General features: G+C 40.6%; 1 protein-coding gene across 4 annotated transcripts in view; it reads right to left on the reverse strand.

The window, feature by feature from the left end:
• The window catches only part of cenpt (centromere protein T), a 68680-nt gene that overhangs the window by 23459 nt on the left and 20413 nt on the right, over positions 1–24808 (reverse strand). For all 4 annotated transcript variants that reach the window (XM_072547447.1, XM_072547448.1, XM_072547445.1 and 1 more), the window contains 4 exons: positions 20793–20932; positions 10785–10857; positions 5222–5349; positions 1665–1737 (listed from right to left, as the gene is read on the reverse strand). In XM_072547447.1, the coding sequence (XP_072403548.1) occupies positions 1665–1737; positions 5222–5349; positions 10785–10857; positions 20793–20932 (414 nt within the window). The remainder of the gene's footprint in view (positions 1–1664; positions 1738–5221; positions 5350–10784; positions 10858–20792; positions 20933–24808) is intronic.

Consider the following 24808-nt stretch of genomic DNA (forward strand, 5'->3'; position numbering starts at 1 on the left):
TCCATGGGCTGGGCAGCAAAGACACTAAGGGGTGACTGCAGTGAAGGGGTGGCAGCTGAGACCAACCCTGCAGATACCACTTCATTTGTCCGAGCCTCCATCTTTCCACGTTGTAGAACACATAGAATTTCAGGTTGAAACTGTTTCCTAAGAGCTTTCCACAGCACCATCTTTGAGATCAGTTGCTGTTGTTCATCACTTCAAACTGACATAAAGTACCCCTTTGTTTCTGCATGCTTTTTATTCCACCTAAAGGTGCCGTCTGTAGTAAATGCAGCCAACTGTTACATACATGTGCATACAGAATGAGCAACATTTTATGGTGTGGTGATAGTGTCTATACCTTTGGATCGGATCTGTTCTGGAGACGTGATAACAGGTTGATCAAAATCTTTTCAGAATGAGGAAACAATTAGGCCAAGCTGTTATGCCCTCATATTAAAAGACACAAGAAGAGTGATCGTTTTGATGAACGATTATAATCCTAACGGATTTCTGCTTTCAGAAGTTGGGAGAAAAGAGAAAAATTGGAAGCAGGGCAGCAAGTGGTTGCAACATTCTCTCCAAAATGAGCATGTGCATGGTCACCTAGCTTTCTATAACTTACTGCATGCTGACATTCCCCATAAGGTGTAAGATTGTGCAGTCGCCACTTTAAACATACACAGCAAACAGAAATCATGCTGAACATTAGAATTATACTAATTTTGTTTTGTTCTAACTGCAGGTAGGTACAGCTCAGAGCAATGCTAATTAGGGATCAGATCCCAACAGGGGTGGCATGACAGGTGGTGAGTCGGGCTCAATTCTCATAGGTTTGATTCCAGCCTTGGGTGCCTGCCTGTGTGAAGTTTGCATGTTCTCTCCATATCTGCATGGGTTTCCACCGAGTGCTATGCTTTCCACCCATGGTCCAAAGATGTGCAGGTTAGGTTGATTACCATGCTAAATTGTCTCGATGTCCAAAGGTGTATTGTCTAGATGGATTAACCATGATAAATGTGGGATTACAGAAAGGTAGGGGAAACGGATCCAGGTGCGAGGCTGTTCGGAGGGTCAGTGCAGACTCAATGAGCCAAATTGCGAAAGGTCTATAATACAATATCTGGTCTACAAACAGAACCACTGTACTAAGTCAAGTTCAACCAAATTCCCCAGTGGTTAGCACTGCTGCCTCACAGTGCCAGGGACCTGAGTTCAATTCCCGCCTCGGGCAACGGTCTGTGTGGAGTTTGCACATTCTCCCCATGTCTGCGTGGGTTTCCTCCAGGTGCTCCGGTTTCCTCCCACAGTCCAAAGATGTGCAGGTTAGGTGAATTGGCCATGATAAATTGCCCGCAGTGTTCGGTGCATTAGTCAAGGGGGAATGTAGGGGAATGGGTCTGGATGGGTTGCTCTTTGGAGGGTCAGTGTGGACTTGTTGGGCTGAAGGGCCTGTTTCCACACTGTAGGGAATCTAATCTAATTATTCCACAAATGGTAACATTTACTGATATCAAGTTATTTTCCATTTTGTATTATCAATTCAACTAAGTCACAATGTACAGCAGAAAAATGGATCATGAAATTTAGTCTCAAAGTCATCATTAAATATTGAGTAAATCATGTTATAAAAGTGAATTTGATTTCATTAACGATAAATGAAACAGTTTTTTATTTATTACCCAACTATTCGTGAAATGTCTGTCAGTCCTGAAGTCTTTTCAAATGGTTCAATTCTTTCAACTTCTTCCAGTTCTTTTGGGGAAAAAAGCATTTGTTTTATTAGCAGAGAAACAACTGAGCATAGAGATATTTATGTAATATGAATATCCTACTTTTGTTCACGTAAGTTCTTATACATACTGTAATAATGGTTGAATTTGCCAGATATATTTCAAACATGGTAGACAGTGAAAGCCCTTTCTGTAAATCTAACGTGTGATGTGTGGAATAGAACACATCAGGGAAAACAATACTTGATTGATTCTTGAACTATGCTAAAGTGAATGCCCACAACTAGGAGGGCTTCATGGAGAAAACAGTAAGCATCAAAGGCCCTATACTACTAAAGCGTGGAACTGGGAAATGTCATCAACTTTCCTCATAATTTCCATCCTTCCTTTCACATGGCCCATCTCTGAATCCTCCGTTCATTTCTGTAACTTTTCTATTTCTTGGATAGACGCTCGACCAATGCTCACATTAAGCTGAGTGACATGCACAGTTATCTTAATTACATCTGGGGAAAAAAAAGTCTAGAAGAAGAATTAATTGAATGTTTTTGGGTCAGTTTCCTAGACTAGCATGTTATGGCATCAACCAAAAGCAGCCTATACGAGATCTGGATTTGACCAAAATAGGATTAATTTGTGATCTCATAGAGAAAGTGCCCCTGGCTATCAGTGACCATAATACGATAGAATTTTATTCACAATTTAAGGGCAAAGTGTGAATCCATTACTACTACTCTGAATTTAAACAAGGGAATTTGAGAGGTCAATAAAGACGTAGTACCAATTGTTTAAAGGGCTATTCCAGAAGGTGGACAATAGATCCATTACAACAAATCAGAAAAATTCTAAGGGAAAGACCCATCATTTGTGGCTAACTGAAAAAAATCAAAGATAACATCAAATGCAAAGAATAGACTTAAAATTGTGCAAATATCTGTGGTTTCAGAAGATTGGACAAAATATAAAAAGCAGTAAAGAATCACTAAAAGATTAATATGGTTGCAAAAATTAGAGTACAGGAGAAAGTTATAGAAAAGTATAAAAACAAATATTTTTTAAAAGTTCATAAAGGAAACGTTGCTCCATTAGAAATAGTCTGGGAATTTAGCAATGGAGAATAAAGAGATGGCACATGAATTAAACAGATATTTCATATTAGTCTTCATCAGAGAGGTAACATCCCAGAAATAGCTGCAAATCAGGAACTGAAACGTAAGAAGGAACTCAAAACATTACAATCACCAGTGAAGTAATATGGAGTAAATTGTTGGAACTGCGATTTGATAGTTCCAGACATAAAAAAGACTTTTAAAAAGCTGGCCCAGCCCAAGGATATATGGTGTAATGGTCATACACCTACTTTTGAACCAAGAGACCTAGGTTCAAATTCCACCTGCGCCAAGGCACGAGATAACATCCCTGAACAGGGATTAGAAAATATTAAACAAATAAAGAATATCCAGGGGTCTCATGGCACATAGGTCGTGCCCTACTTCTAAGCCAGAAGGCCCAGGTTTAAGTCCCATGATCTTCAGATGTGAGTAATAAGATCTCTTAACAAGTTGATCAGAGGGAAAAAATGAAGCAGACCCAGCAGGCTTTTGTGCGTCACAACCTCAGGCCCAGGTTCAAGTCCCATTATGTTCCAGAGGTGCGTGAACTGGTTGATTAGAAAATAAGATAAAACAGATCTGGAAGGGGCTCTTATGAAGCATTGCTAGTGACCCTGTCTCTAAGCCATGAGGCCTGGGCTCAAGTCTCACTCCTCCTGAAGTGTGTATTGACATCTCTGAGTAGACTGATCAGTAATTATAGTAAAGCAGACCCATGAAGCGCATTTGTGGAGCAGTGGCAGTGTCCAGTCCTCTAGACCAGGAGGTCAAGGTTCAAGGTATACATATTCCAGAGGTGAGTGATAACATTTTTGAACAGGTGGATTAGTACAATAAAGCAGATCCAGGACCCATTCCTGTATTGTAATTGTTTTCACATTAGTTTTACACATAAAAAGGTTCCAGTTAGACTAGGTAGAAACACGCCCTCCCAACCCCTCCCTCACTTTTAATAGTTTGCATTGCCCGTAACAGACCTTAGATGTAAATATCAAATTGATGGCACAGGTGTTTACTGGCAGCGGTTAATAGCTAAAAACAAAACAAAAAGCCCAGGCTGGGACTAAGTTATGCATACCTTGAGCAGTGGCTCTATTTTGGTGTTCAATAATGAATTGTGTTCCTTTCCAGTCAGGCTTCCTGAGTTATTACACTTGCTTAACTGAGAAGTTTCTCCTTTGGCATGGTTAGCAGGGCCGTCAATCCTAACCATTTCACCTCATGGAATCTGCTGTCTCCTACGCTTCCTCTTCCTCCCAGAACTAAGGTCCAGTTCCCTTTCCAGCACAACGCACTGGCCAAAAGATCATTCTCTGCCATTTCCTCCATTTTTTAGGTGATAGCCCAACTTAACACATCTTACCTTTTCAGCATTCTGAAGGAACCAAACCTTCCATGACACACTGGTACACCTTGTCATACACTCATAACAGCTCCCCAACTTCCCAAAGCATCCTTCCATCCAAGCACAGTGGGTGCAACACCTGTCCTTTTTTCCCTCTGCCAAGGCTTCAAACAGTCCTTTCAGATAATACAGTGACTTTATTGTATTTTTTTCAACTTATTCTACTTGATTCAACACTCAATGCGCTCTACAGTGGGAAGATTGGTTGACTGCTTTGAGAAAAATCTCTGTTCAGTATGTAAGCATAAACATGAACTTAAAATAATCTGTTATTTTAATTCTTTAGTTATTAATTCTTATTCCCAATTTGACCTTTTTGCCCTTAGCCTCCTGCAGTGTTCCAATGAAGTTCCATTCATGCTCCATAAAAAACACCATCTTCATGTTAGATTTAACAACTTGATCTTGTAACCTCTGTCCATATTTTGGCCCATTTTCTTTGTTGCTTTATTTATAATCTCTTGTTCCTCCTATTCTTTTCCCTTTGCTTTCAGACAGAAGTGCTTTCTGATATGGCCATTCATAACTTCTCCAGATACATTTTGTTTCTTTGCTTTACCCATTACCACTTACCCTTTGCCCTCCACCATGATACTCTTATCATGTAATGTCTCCAGACATCTACCCCATCACAGTCTCTCTTTTTCATACTTTCTTCTCACTATTCCTGGTTCATCAAGGTCACAGAAAATGTTAAGTGCTTCTCTCCCTTCAAATACTGTCAGACTGGCTAAGTGTCTGCACATTTTTGTTTTGTATCAAGTATTTTTGACAAAATTCACTCATCTGTATCGTTTACACTTAAGTAAAATAAACAAAACACATTTTCCAATTAATATTCATAGTATTTGCACAATAATACCTATTCATTCCCTAAATGCAAAAAGGCAAAAGCAAAATTGAGGGACAAATTACTGCAGGCTATTTAAGTAGATGTAAAGTAATATGGTTAGAAACTATAAAATGGCAAAAAAAGATCAACTTTATACCTTTTCCTTGTTGAAGGTATTTATGTACGCCCTCTTCAAAGTCATTCTCATTTATAACTTTGTGTTTTATTGGTCTTCTACAAAGAATGGGTTTTGTTGTGGATTCTTCAAAGTCAGGATTAATTAAACTGAAATAAACAGACAACCACATGGACCATATTAAACTCTGTTTGAAATACATAACATTCTACTCAGCTCATTATACGTTACAAGCTACATCACACATTTCTCTAAATGCATCATCAAAAATATGCTGTACTCAGAGTCATTGAGTCATAGAGATGTACAGCATGGAAACAGACTCTTTGGTCCAACCCGTCCATGCCAACCAGATATCCAAACCCAATCCAGTCCCACCTGCCAGCAGCTGGCCCATATCCCTCCAAACCCTTCCTATTCATATACCCATCCAAATGCCTCTTAAATGTTGCAACTGTACCAGCCTCAACCACTTCCTCTGGCAACTCATTCCATACGCATACCACCATGTGCGTGAAAAAATTACCCCTGAGGTCTCTTTTATATCTTTCCCCTCTCACTCTAAACCTATGCCCTCTAGTTCTGGATTCTCCGACCCCAGGGAAAAGCCTGTCTATTTACCCTATCCATGCCCCTCAATTTTGTAAATCTCTATAAAGGTCACCTCTCAGCCTCCAACGCTTCAGGGAAAACAGCCCCAGCCTGTTCAGCCTCTCCTTATAGCTCAAATCCTCCATCCCTGGCAACATCCTTGTAAATCTTTTCTGAACCCTTTCATGTTTCACAACATCATTCCAATAGGAAGGAGACCGGAATTGCACGCAATATTCCAACACTGGCCTAACCAATGTCCTGTACAGCTGCAACATGACCTCCCAACCAGTGTACTCAATACCCTGACCAATAAAGGAAAGCATACCAAACGCCTTCTTCAATATCCTATCTACCTGCGACTCCACTTTCAAGGAACTATGAACCTGCACTCCAAGGTCTCTTTGTTCAGCAATACTTTCTAGGACCTGACCATTAAGTGTATAAGTCCTATTAAGATTTGCTTTCCCAAGATGCAGCACCTCGCATTTATCTAAATTAAATTCCATCTGCCACTTCTCAGTCCATTGGCCCATCTGATCAAGATCCTGTTGTAATCTGAGGTAACCTTCTTCGCTGTCCACCACACCTCCAATTTTGGTGTCATCGGCAAACTTAGTAACTGTACCTCTTATGCTCGAACCCAAATCATTTATATAAATACAAAAAGTAGAGGACCCAGCACCGATCCTTGTGGCACTCCATTGGTCACAGGCCTCCAGTCTGAAAAATAACCCTCCACCACCCTCTGTCTTCTACCTTTGAGCCAGTTCTGTATCCAAATAGCTAGTCGCCCTGTATTCCAAGAGATCTAACCTTGCTCACCAGTCTCCCATGGGGAACCTTGTCGAACGCCTTACTGAAGTCCATACATATAGTTCAGATCTACCGCTCTGCCCTCATCAATCCTCTTTGTTACATCCTCAAAAAGCTCAATCAAGTTCGTGAGACATTATTTATTAAGCACAAAGCCATGTTCACTATCCCTAATCAGTCCTTGCCTTTCCAAATACATGGAGAAAGTGAGGACTGCAGATGCTGGGGATCAGAGCTTAAAAATGTGTTGCTGGAAAAGCGCAGCAGGTGAATCAACGTTTCGGGCATAAGCCCTTCTTCAGGAATGAGGAGGGTGTGCCAAGCAGGCCAAGATAAAAGGTAGGGAGGAGGGACTTGGGGAAGGGGCATTGGGATATGCGATAGGTGGAAGGAGGTTAAGGTGAGGGTGATAGGCCGGAGAGGTCGGGAAGATGATTGCAGGTCATTCCTCATTTCCCCTCCCCCACCTTTTGTCAGTCCCAACCCTCAGACTCAGCACCGCCTTTTTGACCTGCAATCTTTTTCCCTACCTCTCCGGCCCCACCCCCCCTCTCCGGCCTATCACCCTCACCTTAACCTCCTTCTACCTATCGCATTCCCAACACCCCTCTGCCAAGTCCCTCCTCCCTTTTATCTCAGCCTGCTTAGCACACCCTCCTTATTACTGAAGAAGGGCTTATGCCCGAAACATCAATTCTCCTGCTCCTTGGATGCTTTTCAAATACATGTACATCCTGTCCCTCAGGATTCCCTCCAACAACTTGCCCACCACTGAGGTCAGGCTCACTGGTCTATAGTTCCCTGGCTTGTCTTTACCGCCCTTCTTTAACAGTGGCACCACATTTGCCAACCTCCAGTCTTCCAGCACCTCAGCAAGAGGCCCAGTAATCATTTCTCTAGCTTCCCAAAGAGTTCTCGGGTACACCTGATCAGGTCCTGGGGATTTAACCACCTTTAACGTTTCAAGATATCCAGCACTTCCTCCTCTCTAATCTGGACATTTTGCAAGATGTCACCATCTATTTCTTTACAGTCTATATCTTCCATATCCTTTTCCACAGTAAATACTGATGCAAAATATTCATTTAGTATCTCCCCCATTTTCTGTGGCTCCACACAAAGGCTGCCTTGCTGATCTTTAAGGGACCCTATTCTCTCCCTGGTTACCCTTTTGTCCTTAATATATTTGTAAAAACCCTTTGGATTCTCCTTAACACTGTTTGCCAAAGCTATCTCATGTCCCCTTTTTGCCCTCCTGATTTCCCTCTTAAGTATACTCCTACTTCCTTTATACTCTTCTAAGGATTCACTCGATCTATCCTGTCCATATCTGACATAAGCTTCCTTCTTTTTCTTAAACCAAACCCTCAAATTCTTTCATCATCCAGCATTGCCATCCCTACCAGCCTTCCCTTTCACCCTCACAGGAATATATGTTCTCTGGAGTCTTGTTAAGTCATTTCTGAAGGTTTCCCATTTTCTAGCCATCCCTTGACCTGCGAACATCTGCCTCCAATCAGTTTTTGAAAGTTCTTGCCTAATACCGTCAAAATTGGCCTTTCTCCAATTTAGAACTTCAACTTTTAGATCTAGCCTATCCTTTCCCATCACTATTTTAAATCTAATAGAATTATGATCGCTGGCCCCAAACTGGTCCCCCACTGACAGCTCACTCACCTGCCCTGCCTTATTTCCCCAAGAGTAGGTCAGGTTTTCTACCTTCTCTAGTAGGAACATCCACATACTGAATCAGAAAATTATCTTTTACATACTTAACAAATTCCTCTCCATCTAAACCCTTAACACAATGGCAGTCCCAATCTATGTTTGGAAAGTTAAAATCCCCTACCATAACCACCCTATTATTCTTACAGATAACTGAGATTTCCTTACAAGTTTGTTTCTCAATTTCCCTCTGACTATTAGGGGGTCTATAATACAAACCCAATAAGCTGATCATCCCTTTTCTATTTCTCAGTCCCACCCAAATAACTTCCCGGGATGTATTTCCAGGAACATCCTCCACAAGTACAGCTGTAATGCTATCCCTTATCAAAAACACCACTCCCCCTCCTCTTTTGCTTCCCTTTCTGTCCTTCCTGTAGTATTTATATCCTGGAACATTAAGCTGCCAGTCCTGCCCATCCCTGAACCATGTTTTTGTAACTGCTATGATATCCCAGTCCCATATTCCTAACCGTGCCATCCAGCTGAGGGGCCAGGACTTAAGAAAGGAAAAGCAAAACTATCAAGTCCATTAACGTCACTTAAGCTGTCAGCAACACAATGACCTCATTCATGACTATGAATTTATGGGGAAAAGCATTGCTCAAGTCTTCTTCTTTTCCTCAACGCAAATAAGCAAACTTCAGGGAACTACATTAAACTATAACTAACTTGAAGCATTAGCTTCTTTCAAGGAACGTCAAGTTCCCTTTTAGATAGCAACTGGAATTGAACATCCAACAAACTTTGACACACTGCTCCGAAGTCCAATAACCCTATGAAAACAAATACTTCCTGGAATCTCAGCGATCTCTTTGCTTGAGGATGTTTTACATATGCTTTCTCATGCTTTAACCTATGTAATTAACTTCTGCAACTGCACTGAATTGCCAATGTGCCTTGGCATGAGCATTACAGGCCAAATGGTCATCTTCTTCTGCTCTCGCAATCCTTTGATTTTTGTATTTTTCTTTGCTGATTCTTTCTTTTAATGTTCTTAAGATTGTTCGTATCTGAATAGCTATTTAGGTTATTAAACATTGTTCACTGCAAAACTTGAGGGATATCAGATAGGAGAAAGGGAGGACTGCAGATGCTGGAGACCAGAGTTGAAAAATGTGGTGCTGGAAAAACACAGCAGGCCAGGCAGCATCTGAAGACCAGGAGAATCGCGTTTCGGGCATAAGCCCTTCCTGAAGAATCATTAAACTACTATCTTTATAATCCCTTTTTTAAAAATGTAATGCACACATGACCTTTATTTTACTCTGTCCAATTCAGTTAGTGCTAACATTTCATTTTTGAGAGGCATGGAGTGTGTATACATTACGACATACAAGGTAAACAGTTTAGAAATATGTTGGGTTAATTCTTCAGGAGTTTCCACAATAAGAGTTTTCAGCACAATTAGTTTCTTCTCAGAAGTGTGCATAAAAAGCACCCACAACTTTTACCATTGTTTCTGGCAATAAATATTTTACTGCTCCTGTATTGATAACACAACTGATGCAACAATATATTTGAGCATTAACTTCTCTAAGCATCATTCTAGAAGTTACCCATTAATTATACTCTTAGTAAATTTATCTAAAACAATACAAATAATTTCAAACTAAAACGTGGCACAGTAACATGGCACTTAAGTGGTCAGTCCACAAATCCCTGAAACAAAAATCCAACAAAATCCCACCATAGACGTTTGAGAATTTGACTGCAGACTTAAAAATCTAGAAATAAAAAGCTAGTATTAATAAGAACGACCATGAAGCTACCAGGTGAGCAATTCGTACTACCACGATATTGCCTTCACAAGACACCAAACGGAATCAACTCTAGCCAGTAGCTCAAGCAAGTAAAGATGGAATAATCAATCCAGCCAAACTACATTGAGAATTTAAAGTAACACTGATTTCATTTAATTTAACTTCCAAGTCCAAAACCTCTGATGTTATCCAATCATAAGTCACGCTTTTGACATTAGTCAGCCTTCAATATGCAACTTGAGCAATCAAGCAAAAATGGATATAGGTATGTAAAAGCTAGACATAGAAACTGTTCAATAATTAAATACTACTGTAAACTAATACATTTTAATAACCAGCTCCGGAATTTATTATCATATCAAGACTGGGTGGTGCCAGAATATCGAGCAGAGATATGTAACTGTTCTAACATTGTATGCAGAATGGACCAGAAAGTAGCTTTAGCAACATTAATGCTAGAAGTTTAACTCCTTTTTTCCCCTTGGTCACTGGAATTCTTATAAACAGATATATCAATTTCGCCAATCATACCCAGAAAGTCATACATAAACCTTAGAATAATGAAATTCCTTAGTCATTACACATTTATTGTGCATCTTTGCAACATTTATAAGTTGAATTAGCAAAATACACCCAAATAACTATCAAATAAAATCACCCTTAATTTAATTGCATTACATAATTATTACCCAACTATTGTTGAGATGTCTGGAAGTCTTGAGCTCTTGTCACATTGTTCCACTTGTTCACTTTGTTGGGATTCTAGAAATTAAAAAAGAATTTTAGCACATAAAACGCACAACCATTTCATCCATTATTTTTCCCCTTATTCTCCTAAAGGAAGTGTTTTCTTGTTGAAGTACAATTACAAGCTAAAAAACATTTGGAACCTTATATAACTTACAATTCATTATATGTAAAAGTCTCAGAAGGTACTACAAACAGGTTATTTGAACATTTAAGCACTGACGGTTTGAAAGATCAAAGAGATGTGTGCAAAGAAATTAGCTTTCACTACTTTGATTTCAAGATACTTGCCATTGGCATCCACCATATAAACTTTGCTACATTTCCCAGTCAAATTGCATCACTCAAGATGTGGGCATCTTTGGTTAAGCCAGCATTTATTATCCGTGTGTCAACTACATTGTTGTGGCAGGTTGGGATGACAGACTTCCTTCCCTAAAGGACCGATAGTGAGCCAGACGGAATTTTCAAGCAACTGACAACGGTTGAACAGTTTCATGGTGATCATTAGACCCTTGATTCAATTTTTTTTACTGAATTCAAATTTTAACTTTTGCATGGTGGGAGTCAAACCTGGGTCTTCTTGATTAATAGTTTAGTGTCAATATTCCTAGGGCATTTCTTCACCATCACTTCTCCTTTACCACAAGACCTCAAAAGCAAATCAATGGCTACCAATAGCAGAAAAACTCAAAGAGTTACTCAAAGTCACAATTGGAGCATAGATTTCTCATAAGTTCACAGGACTGGAAGACATTACATGGTTGGGATGGGCAAGACCTCAGATGGGTTTGAAAACAAGGGTCAGAATTAAAACAAGCCATTGCTCATTTGGGAGCCAAAGTGGATTATAAGAACACAGTGGTGATGGACAAACAGGACTTATTTTGTGTTACAACCCAAGCAGTAACATCATGGAATCTCAAGGTTATGGAGGATAGAAAGGAGGCCAGCCAGGAGCATCTTGGAATGGTCAAGATTCAAGACAGAGATAACAAAGGCATGGATGAGAGTTTCAGGGTTAAACTACCTAAGATACAAGTGTTGCCTGATATAACAGAGGTGGAAATCAAGAAGCTTTTCTGAAAGCATGAAGACAGATATTGAGCTGGTCCTATTCCCCTGCTCTTATCCAAAGCCCAATGTTTTATTTTCCTAATTCAAGTATTTAACTAATTCACTTCTGAAACTTACGAGTGAATTTGCTCCCACCTTTCAGGCATTTCAGATCAGAACAGTTTGCCACTTTATATCATAAGTCTCACATCACTTCTCATTTTCATTTGTCAATTACATTAGATCTGTCAGTCAGATTAGTGACCCTTCTGATAGTGGAAGCTGTTTAACCTTTTGAAGAAGGTTAAAGGGCCACAAATGGTCAGCAAAATAGAGAAGAGTGACGTAACGGAAGAACTTGAGCAAACAGATGAGAATTTTCAAGGCTGAAGCCACCAGCCATCTCCCCCAGTACTGAATGTGATGAAATACAGGCAACAAAAATGTGAATATTTATTTAATTATCTCAAGTAGATACATGAAGAGTAGGTCAATTAATGTACCTTTAACAGCTGCATGGAAAAATGAAAACTAATTATTTTTTGAAATCTGGTCCACTTGGCACTGAAGCATCATTGCAAAATGAAAGAAACTGAAAGTGATTGGAAATTTAAAGAGATCTGACAATAAATTCAAAGTATTGCAACAATACTCAGTAGCGTGAAAAACATACCAAGTATTGGAATGTACTGAAATATTAACATTGAGCCAGAATCTGCACATGATCAATCACTGATGCTGCCAGTCTTAGAATACAGTGGACAATGCTGGTTGTGAAGCAGATAAAGAATGTTGCAGGTATTGAGGGGATACAGATGGGCTAATCCGAAGAATTGTAGGGATGCAAAGGCACTGATTTGATAATGATAATTAACAAGGTACATTTTTCCCAAAAGAGAAAGTTGAAAAATGTTCATAATCAGGATTTTAAAAAGGTACTAGCTGACAAAGAATAAAAAGCTATTTAACTTTGTCAAGAACAGTTGTACAAAAGATCTCAGCCTGACCTTGAAAGAGACAAGTTTAAATTCAAATCAAATCGGCAGAAACATGTTAGTAAATAGGGATATTTCCATCTAAAGTATAGAGCTAAGTTGAGACATGACATATCAATATGGCAAGCATGGTGGGAAGGAGAAACTTCAGAGAACCAACAGATGCCTTTGGAACTATGTTTTCCGGCTCTGACATCTAGGTTGACTAGGTCTGTTCTGGAATGACTGATCAAGCTTACTTGCTATAATCACTGCTTCATCTGGCAACTAGCATAATGGAAGACAAATTAAATAGACACAGACATTGTCAGGCAGGAAAAGATCAATGTTCATTACTTGACTAAATTATCATTTTTTTAAGGGATCAGAGGAACTGAATGTGCTATCTTCCCAAATGACCACTGCTGGCATTTTTGTGATATTTGCCACCCTTACCAGTGTGTAGTACTGGCAAGGGGTTGTTTATTGCCAACAACCTTTTTCATCTTTGATTGGTCTTGGACCTATTCATTGGGAAGACCAAAGACAAAGAAGGTTTGGTGGCTTTATACAACCTCACTCTTTTTATCTTTATAACCTGCAGCCCTTTATGGCAGAGGATATACCACTACAGGCACACAATTCGTAGAAAATATTTACTACATGATAGCAGTAAGTACAAATACATTTACTCAGGCGTAATTAAGAAAACCTTAGAAAGCTGGTACAAATACATCTTCTTCCTCTGAAAGCTAGAGTAGCACTCTAGATTGTGTGACGTCAATAGAATAGGTAGAGGCAATGGAACATGAATATTAACAGAGAACATAGAACATAGAAAAATACAGCGCAGTACAGGCCCTTCGGCCCTCGATATTGCGCCGACCGAAGCCTACCTAACCTACACTAGCCCAATAACCTCCATATGCTTGTCCAATGCCCGCTTAAATGACCATAAAGAGGGAGAGTCCACCACTGCTACTGGCAGGGCATTCCATGAACTCACAACCCGCTGAGTAAAAAATCTACCCCTAACATCTGTCCTATACCTACCAGCCCTTAATTTAAAGCTGTGTCCCCTAGTAACAACCGACTTCATTAGCGGAAAAAGGTTCTCACTGTCAACCCTATCTAAACCCCTAATCATCTTGTACATCTCTATCAAATCTCCCCTAAACCTTCTTTTCTCCAATGAAAAAAGCCCCAAGTGCCTCAGCCTTTCCTCATACGATCTTCCTACCATGCCAGGCAACATCCTGGTAAACCTCCTCTGTACTCGTTCCAATGCCTCCACATCCTTCCTATAGTATGGCGACCAAAACTGCACACAATACTCCAGATGAGGCCGCACCAGAGTCTTATACAACTGCAACATGACCTCAGGACTCCGGAACTCAATTCCTCTACCAATAAAGCCCAGTACACCATATGCCTTCTTCACAGCACTATTTACTTGGGTGGCAACTTTCAAAGATCTGTGTACATGGACACCAAGATCCCTCTGCTCATCCACACTGCCAAGTAGCCTACCATTAGCCCAGTAATTCATCTTCTTGTTACTCCTACCAAAGTGAATGACTTCATACTTAGCTACATTGAATTCCATTTGCCACCTTTCTGCCCAGCTCTGCAACTTATCTATATCCCGCTGTAACCTGCCACATTCTTCTTCGCTGTCCACAATGGTGGCACAATGGTTAGCACTGCTGCCTCACAGCGCCAGAGATCCGGGTTCAATTCCCGCCTCAGGCGACTCTCTGTGTGGAGTTTGCACGTTCTCCCCGTGTCTGCGTGGGTTTCCTCCGGGTGCTCCGGTTTCCTCCCACACTCCAAAGATGTGCAGGTCAGGTGAATTGGCCATACTAAATTGCCCGTAGTGTTAGGTAAGGGGTAGATGTAGGGGTATGGGTGGGTTGCGCTTCGGCGGGGCGGTGTGGACTTGTTGGGCCGAAGGGCCTGTTTCCACACTGTAAGTAATCTAATCTAATCTAAAAACTCCACCGACTTTCATGTCATCTGCAAACTTGCTCACCCAGCCTTCAAGCCCCTCCGCCAGGTCATTTATAAAAATGACAAACAGCAATGGTCCCAAAACAGATCCTTGTGGAACACCGCTAGTAACTGCGCTCCAAGATGAACCTATACCATCAACTACTACCCTCTGTCTCCTTCCAGCCAGCCAATTTCTAATCCAAACCTCTAATGCACCCTCAATGCCATACCTCCGTAGTTTTTGCATTAGCCTGCCATGGGGTACCTTATCGAGCGCCTTGCTAAAATCCATGTACACCACATCTACTGCTTTACCCTCGTCCACTTCCTTGGTCACCTTCTCAAAGAATTCAATAAGGTTTGTGAGGCACGACCTGCCCTTCACAAAACCATGCTGACTATCCTTGATCACATTATTCCTATCCAGATGTTCATAAATCCTATCCCTTACAATTCTCTCTAAGACTTTGCCCACAACAGAAGTGAGACTCACTGGCCTATAGTTACTCGGGGTATCCCTGCTCCCCTTCTTGAACAAGGGCACCACATTCAAAACTATTTAAAAACTATCTTCAAAACTATTTAAAGCAGCTACTCCACGCTTTAAGCAGCCATTGTTAACTCATCGTACCGTCATTTACTACTATTCTTCTCCAAATCTTAACAAATGCACACTGTCTGGATATGCCAAACTTTCTTCAGAATGCACTCTCTTTGGCCTTGGAAGAGTGGAAGGTCTCTTGCTTGACGACTGTTGACTGTCATTTGGACCTATGGATAATTTCTCTGCTGAAAGATATTTTCACATTCTTATATGCGTTGCAGAGGGTGTTGCTCTTTGGAGAAGTTGTTGGTCCATTACCTTAATCTCCTAAATGTTTTCCATGGAAGACGGATGCTCTGTCGAAATACGTTCTTTCTTCCTTGTATTATTCTAGATTTTTGGATCATGTATTGGGAACAGGTAATCTCTTTCTTTTGCAGGTTCCAGAATGTTTAGACCCAGCAGGATTTCTTCTCCATCGTGGTTCCCATCAAATCATGTGTAACTTACATGCATCGAGTTGTTGATCAGACTGGATGGTGAATTGTTTGCCTGGTGAATTAATGTTTTTTTCAGACTATCAAGCACATTATTATTATTCACTCAGCACTCTATCACTGACATAGACTGCTTAGTTTAGAAGACAAAGAATTGATAATTGTCAACATAAAAGAACCTCACACGACTGATGGTAATGTTAAAGTGCCCTCATATCGGAACATAATTAATCTTACTTGATTTTCTCTTCTAGTTGGTTCAGTCATGAGTCTGCAAAGACCACTCAAATCTTCTACAGCTTGCACCTTGACTGGCTAATCAGTAATGACTTGTTCATGGGCCAGATGGACAGCTGTTTTCTTCTGGACCAGGTGTTTTCTAAGACGTTGTTGATCCCCTCTAACTCTTGTGATGAAGTCAAGGCATGCATGTACATTGACTGTGAACAACACACACATTTTCAACTGCGTGTGTATTACATTGTCATGTAATTATATTCCCATGCTTTTGACAGAGAGTCATAGAGATATACAGCATGGAAACAGATCCTTCGGTCCAACTCGCCCATGCCACCCAGATACCCTAACCTAATCTAGTCCCATTTGCCAGCATTTGGCCCATATCCCTCCAAACCATTCCTATTCATATACCCATCCAGATGCCTTTTAAATGCTGTAATTGTAGCAGCCTCCACCACTTCCTCTGGCAACTCATTCCATTATTTCATCTGCACCATTTATTCTTATTTCTGTAGGGTGTAATTTCTGCTTCTTCAGCGTGCGCTGACAGGACAGTAACAGTTGTTCCTTTATCAAACATAAAATCAACAGGCGATGGATTTACTTGAGCAAATAATGATTTCTTTGGCTTGTCTAGATTGGTTAATTCTCTTAGGTAGTGGATATCTTCTCCAACAAAGGTATCTTGTCAAATACAGTTATCTTTTCTTAAGATAGATGATGTCCTACAATGCATGCCTCTTTCTATGTGTGATCACCAGTACTCCCACTGTTCTAAAATTGTTTCCTTCTCGATATTCTGATAAGTGCAGCATTCATTAGTGATGGCTAGACATTGTGTCTGTGAGCCCTTGTTGTCCCACAGCACTGCCACTGGTTTTTATCATAGATGCTTGGCATGTTCTCAGAATGGGCTTGGCACATGACTCTCTAGAACATCTGCACCACATAAAGTTAAATAACTCTTTTGCCTCTTATAGTTATGATGGTCATCTCCTCTCAAGATCTCTCCATAAGTCAGTCTCAAATTTTGCTTCTACATTATTTAAATAGCTTTTTCCAAAGTTAACCATCTTTGGACTGTGGGAAATCTGGCAAAGTTTCCTCAAAAATTCCAAGAACACTATCTCTTATAAATTTTGATTTCAAAGCTCCATAAGCACAATTTTCTGCCATGTTGTAGAGGTCATTAATGAAATTGTTGATAGATCCTGCTGAACGCTGAATTCTTAAAGGGGAGGCAACGCCTAGTGAAATTATCACTGGACTGTTTATCCAGAAACCAACATAATGTCCTGGGGACCCAGGGTTCAAATCCGGCCGCAGCAGATGATGGAATTTAAATTCAATAAATATCTGGAATTAATAATATAATCGTGGCCATTGCTGACTGTCAGAAAAACTCATCTGATTCACTGATGTCCTTGAAGGAAGGAAACTGCCATCCTTCTGGCCCAGATGTGACTCAGGCCCACAGCTCAACTCATCAAGCACCAATTCAGAGGTGGTACAGCGAAAAACCGCAACAACCTCCTCAAAAGACAGATACGAGACACTACTGATAAAGGACTGTTCATCATCCAGTACTTCCCCAGAATGGAGAAACTACCCCATGTTTTTCACAGCATTCTATATTTCATCAAAGATGACAATCATCTCATCAAGACCATACCTACATCTTTACATCTCACCTTCAACCACTGAACCTCAAACAGACCATTGTTCACAGCACACTCGCCAGCCTTCAGGAGAACAACGACCTCAACACTGCCACAACAACCCCTGCAACTCATGCCAGTTCATCAATATGGATACTACATCATACGTGGGAACACTACCCATAATGTACACGGTAGGCACTCACGTGACTCGGCCAATGTTGTCTACACTATGTGAAAGGATGCCCCAAGGCATGGTATTTCGGCGAGACCATGCAGATACTATGACAACAGATGAATGGATACCACGTAACAATTGCCAGGCTGGAGTGTTCCCTTCCAGTCGGGCAACACAGCAGCAGTCAAGGACATTCAGCCTCCAATCTTCGGTGAGTGTCCTCCAAGATACACAACATCATTGAATCACCAAGCAGAAACCTATAAGCAAGTTCCATACTCACAAAGATGGCCTCAACCATGATCTTGGGTTCATGTCATGCTATATGTAACCCTACCAGAGTATTCTATGTTTGCAAAATTCTCCTTAATCCTGTTTTGACACTATCACTTTGATAACTCTCTACCTTAATTTTCTGTCTACCTTAATTAGTTTGTACAGTTTTGGTTACTTATTACTTTGGTTAGACCTTCATGCAACCCTTACCCCTATCATGTTATTCCAGCCATTTGGTTTGTCTTTTGCACCATCTTATTTTTGATTTTTTGTAATTATCTCTCTGACATAATTAATCGGATCATTGGTCATTCCTTTAGTTGCTATTCAGCTATTGACACTTGACCCACACCATCTGACACTTTTGATCACCTGCAGAGACTTGTTAATCAGCCTGTCGATTCTCCACTCACACCATTTGTACTATCTTCTGACATTCTTAATTGCTTGCAATTATCTCTCTGCCTATAAATTCTGTGCCTGTACACTTCCCTCCACTTCATCAGACAAAGTATTAGCACTCCGAAAGCTTGCGATTTCAAATAAACCTGTTGGACTATAACCTGGTATTGTGTGACTTCTGACTTTGCCCACCCCAGTCCACCGACTCATCATCTTAAAGTAGTAATGATTTTAAAATTGCAAGCTTCCTTGCTTGAATTTTTTGCTTTTCTTCTGGGTCTTTGGATGACTTTCCTCATGGTGTGGGGTCAGAATCGCACCACTGCAACCATATGGTATTCTCTCAGGTGACTGCACTCTCAGGTGACAACTGGTGGCAGCACGTAATACTTACTACCTGTTTCAGTATGGGATATTGGGCAAAGGTTGTTTAAAGGAGTTCACTGCCACCATTGTTCCTGTATCTTTGCTTTGTCTTGGATCTGTATCATGATTAGTGGTAAAGGATATACCACAGAATATCTACAGATGTGACACTGTTCTTTTATCAGAAGCATATTGCATGGGAACACAAATATCAATAAATTTGGTCAGGCCCAATTACTAGGACCTTACGGTGCTGTTACAGAACTGCTCCCTCTGAAAGCCAGAATAGAACTCCTTGTCTCCATTTACTGACAAATTGTGTTCAGGAGAATAGAAGGCGCCAAAGTTATGTAAACATTATCCCCTTTAAAACTACTACTTTAGATAGCACTAACATTTGGAAATATCAGAGTCTAGATTAGAGTGGTGCTGGAAAAGCACAGCAGGTCAGGCAGCATCCGAGGAGCAGGAAAATCGACATTTCAGGCAAAAGCCCTTCAGCAGGAAAATGATTCCTGATGAAGGGCTTTTGCCTGAAATGTCGATTTTCCTGCTCCTCGGATGCTGCCTGACCTGCTGTGCTTTTCCAGCACCACTCTAATCGAGACTCTGATTTCCAGCATCTGCAGTCCTCACTTTTACCTATTTGAAAATATCATACTGTTGATCTAAACAGAAAGCTCACCTTTTACAAGCATTCTTTAGTAAAAGTTTGTCATGCAGAGATTTATCAAAATGACAAGATGCGTGTAATCAAGAGTGCCAATGGAATGCAATCTTCTTTTAAAAGAGGAATTGAACATTAAGGGAAGAATGTTATGGTTCAGTTATATAGGACCCGACACATCTTAATTACTCAGTGCAATTTTGTTTCATCTCTTTAGTTATATGAGGATCTAAATGCATTGGAGGTGATTTGAAGGTTAGGAGGAGGTTAATTAGATTGATACCTGGTACAAGTGGGTTGTCTTACAAGGACAGTTTGGACAAACTGGGCTCGTTTCCATGAGTGTTTAGAAGGGTGAGGGATAACTTGATTGGTGTATAAGGTCCTAAATAGTGCTCATACGGTGGATGTGGAAAGGACGCTTACCCTTTTAAGTGAGCCCAGAACTTTTAGGGGTCGGGTTAGGGGTAAGAAAAACCTTTCTCCCTCAGAAAGTTGTCAATTTTGGAACTCTCTGCCTCAGCATGCTCTGGAAGTAGGGTCACAGAATATTTTGAAGTCAGAAGTAGATAAAATTTTTATTAGACAAGAGAAACAAAGGTTTTGGAATTCAAATAACTAGACGGTCTCTTATTGAATGGCAGAGGAGGCCAAGTCGCCTACTTCTGCTCCGATTTCATATGATCATACCTTTCAAGAATGAAGGATTTTTAAAACAAGGTTAGATTGGAGAAGCTGGAATTGGTCTCTGAAGTGAAGGAGATTAAGGGGAGAATTATTTGAAATGTAGAAGATTAGGAAAAAATTTAGGCAGGTAAACAAAGAAAGGTTTTGGTCAGTAAGTACAGATGAATGCAAGGAAAAACATTTAATGCAGTAGTGCTAATGACCTGCATCTCCCTGCATTAAGAATGTGGAAGTGGAAGCAATCAATGATTTCATGAGGAAATTGGATAACTCTTGTTGGAATAAACTTGCAGAACTATGGGGATAGAGTGGGGCATGAAACCGTTCTGTACTGCAATGACACTTAACAGAAAAAAAATCCTTGACCTAACAATTTCTCAAATAATTGAATCATCAGGCTAAGTCACACGTACCCACTGTTTGTTGAAGACTCTTTTGTGTTGCCTTTTCAAACTCCGAAACATTTATCTTCTGTTTTTGACTTGTACGGTCAACAGGCAAACTCTGCTCTGTGGCATCTTCCACGGACAAACTTACACCAAAGCTGTTATTACTGAGAATAAAGGAATAATTTAAGCAAATGTTCTGATAGCCCATGGTGTACAAATTTTTAATCTTCTTTTAAATCAAAATTTTAAATTCTGATAAAAATGGCTGTCAAACTCGCTTAATGCTTGTTTGACAGTGCAAATTAAGCCAGGTAGCTCAGCCTCTGCTTAACCAGGATGGTGATAAGAGAGCTACACTCTTCTTCAGCAACTCAAGTCTAAATGTGCATAAGGAATCACTCAGGGATTTTCTTAAACATTCCTTACTATTTCCAGTAACTTTTATTACAACAGTTATGAACATGCAAGCAGGTGACAGCAGAATTATGCTTGCTATGGTGCATCGGACAATTAGACAGCTTGTGAAAACTAATAGCATAATTTGTGAATGAAGAACACCTAAAAAAGAACATATGACACAGAAGCAGGACTAGGATATTCGGTCATTGAATCTACTCTACCATTCAAAGAGATCATGGCTGATCCGATAATCTTCAATTCCATTTTCCAGTCTGTCTCAATGACTCTTGATTCTGACTGATTAAAAATCTGTTTATCTCAGTCTTGAATACACTTCATGACCCAGCCTCAACAGCCCTTTGTGGTAAAGAATTGCACTGATTCACAACCATCAGAGAAGAAACTTCAACTTCACCCCATCTGCTAAATCCTCATCCAATAAATGATGCCAATGGCTTTAAAATCTTTATTCTATGAGAAAAAGATTCAATTTACACAGCATTTTCATGCCAGATGACACTCCAAATTGCTTCAGAGGCAATGGAATACTGTTGAAGTGTAGTTAGTCACTATTGTAATGTAAGAAACATGGCGACAATTTGTACACAGCAAGCCCCTGTTGACAACTATATGCTATCCTTGGAGAGCAAATGAAGCCTAAACTCAAGGTATAATCTGACAGACGACATCTCCAACGTGCTTCACTACCTCAGGCTAAAACAACAATCCTGAAGTCAAACTTGAATCTGCAGCCTTCTAATTCAAAGCAATGGTGTCTATGAAATGAGCCACAGCTGACACTCTGCAATCTTTCTTTATTCTTTCATGGGATTGGCATGTCACTGACTAGGACAGTATTTGGACCATAAGATAGAGGAGCAGAAATTCAGCCATTCAGCCTATCAAGTCTGCTCCACCATTCAATCATGACTGAAAAGTTTCTCAAGCCCATTCTCCCACTTTCTCCCCATAACCCTCAATCCCCTTGTTACTCAAGAACCTATTTATCTCAGTTTTAAATATACTCAATGACTTGGCATCCACAGCCTTCTGTGGCAATGAATTGCATAGATTCACCACTCTCTTGCTGAAGAAGTTTCTCCTTATCTCCGTTCTAAAACGTCTTCCCTCTACTCTAAGGCTGCGCCCTCGGTTTCTCGTCTCTCCTACCAATGGAAACATCTACCAACAGCTCCTCTGTCCGGGCCATACAGTACTCTGCATGTTTCAACTGGAACACTTCCATCCTTCTAAATTCCATCAAGTATAGACCCAGAGTACTAAAACATTCCTCATACGTTAAGCTTTTCATTCCTGGAGTCATTCTCGTGAACCTCTTCTGAATACGCTTCAGGGTCATTACATCTTTCCTGAAATATGGGACCCAAAACTATGCACAATATTCCAAATGTGGTGTGACCAGAGTCTTATAGAGCCTCAGAAGTACATCCCTGCATTTATATAAGCAAGTTCTCTCAAAATAAATGCCACATTTGCATTTGTCTTCCTAACTACTGACTCAACCTGCAAATTTACTTGAAGAGAGAATCCTAGATTTGAAGTCTCTTTGCACTTCAAGCTTCTGAATTTTCTCCCCATTTAGAAAATAGTCCATGCCTCTACTCTTCCTACCAAAGTGTATGACCTCACACTTTCCCACACTGTGCTCCATCTGCCACTTCTTTGGCCACTCTCCCACCCTGTCCAAATCCTTCTGCAGCTTCCCAGTCTCCTCAATGCTACCTGTCCCTCTAACTATCTTTGTATCATCTGCAAACTTAGCCAGAATGCCCTCAGTGCTTTCATCGAGATCGTTAATGTCCTAAGTGAAAAGTTACGATTCCAACACAGAGCCTTGGGGAACACCAATTGTCACTGGCTGCCATCCTGAAGAACCCTTTTATCATCTCTGTCTACTTTCTGCTAGACAGCCAAGCTTCTATCTATGCTAGCAACTGGCCTCTGACACCATGGGCCCTTATCTTACTCAGTAGCCTCCTGTGCAGCTCCTTCTTGAAGTCCAGCTAGATAACATCCATTGGCTCTCCTTAGTCTAACCTGCTTGTTATTTCCTCAAATAATTCCAGAAGATTTGTTGGGCATGACCTCACCTTGATGAAATCATGCAGACTTTGCACTATCTTATCACACACTTCCATGTATTTAGAAATCTCATCCTTCACAATGGATTCCAGGATCTTAGCCATGACCAAAATTAGGCTAATCAGTCTGTAATTTTCCCTCTTTTGCCATACTCTCTTTTTAAACAGAGATGTCAGGTTAGCAATTTTTCAGTCCTCTGGGACCCTTCCTGATTCTAGTGATTCTTGAAAGATCACCACTAACGTCTCCACCATCTCTTCAGCTATCCCCTTAGAACTCTGGTACAGTCCATCTAGTCCAGGTATTTAGCCATCTTCAGGCCACTTCTTCTCACACCTTCTCCTTAGTGATGGCCACCATACTCAGCTCTGCCCCCTCACTCTCTTGAATTTTTGGGATAGTACTCAGGTTTTCCACTGTGAAGATTAATATAATTATTCAGTTCCTCAGCCAATTTCTTGTTCCCCACTTCTATAGCTTTAGCGTCATTTTCCAGCAGTTCAATGTCCACTTTTGCCTCACTTTTGCTCTTTATACATCTAAAGAAACTCTTTCACTCTTCTTATATTACTGGCTTGCTTACCGCCTTCTCTCTCTTTATTTCTTTTCTTGTTGCCTTCTGTTAGCCTTTGTAAGCTTCCCAATCCTCTGGCTTCCCACTGCCCTTCGCCACATTGTAAGCTTTCATGCTATCCCTGACTTCCCGAGTCAACCATGGTTGCCTCATCGTGCCTGCAACATGCTTCTTTTTCCTCAGGATGAATCTCTGCTGTGTCTTCTGAATTATCCCCAGAAACCCCTGACTTTGCAGTTCCACTGTCTTTCTTGCTGGGCTCCTCTCCTAGTCAATTCTAACTACCTCCACCCTCATGCCTCTGTGGTTGCCTATGTTCAGCTCTAATACCATTACCTCTGATTCTATCTTCTCCCTCTCAAATTGCAGAGTAAATTCAATCATCTTATGAATCACTGCCTCCTAAGGGTTCTTCCACCTTAAGCTTCCTTATAAAGTCTGCCTCATTGCACCATGAATCCAGTATTGCCTGTTCCCTAGTGGGTTGCATCACAAGCTGCTCCAAAATGCGATCTCATAGACATTCCACTACCAACCTGATCTTCCCAGTCCACCTACATATTAAAATCCCCCATGATCACTGTAACTTTGCCTTTCCTAAATATCTTTTCTATCTCTTGGTATATCTTGCGCCCCAGCTCCTGACTACTGTTTGGAGGCCTCAACATAACTCCAACTATGCGTTTTTTGTTCCTCGATTCTACACCATCTGGACCTGCTTTGTTTCTTACTATTGATTTCATTTCATTCTAATATGACAACACCACCCCCTCTGCCCACCTGCCTATTTTTTGAATATTCAGCTACCAATCCTGATCCCCTTGGAGTCACATCTCCGTGATTTACTGTCTGTCTTTAATTGCTCTCAATAAAATGGTGGCAAGGTTCCTTCTCAAACTGCTGCAGTCCAAGTGGAGTTCACTGACAGATCATGCACGTGAGGAGTAAGATCTATGCATTATTA

This window comes from Chiloscyllium punctatum, chromosome 26, assembly GCF_047496795.1.
Source record: "Chiloscyllium punctatum isolate Juve2018m chromosome 26, sChiPun1.3, whole genome shotgun sequence".
NCBI lineage: Eukaryota > Metazoa > Chordata > Chondrichthyes > Orectolobiformes > Hemiscylliidae > Chiloscyllium > Chiloscyllium punctatum.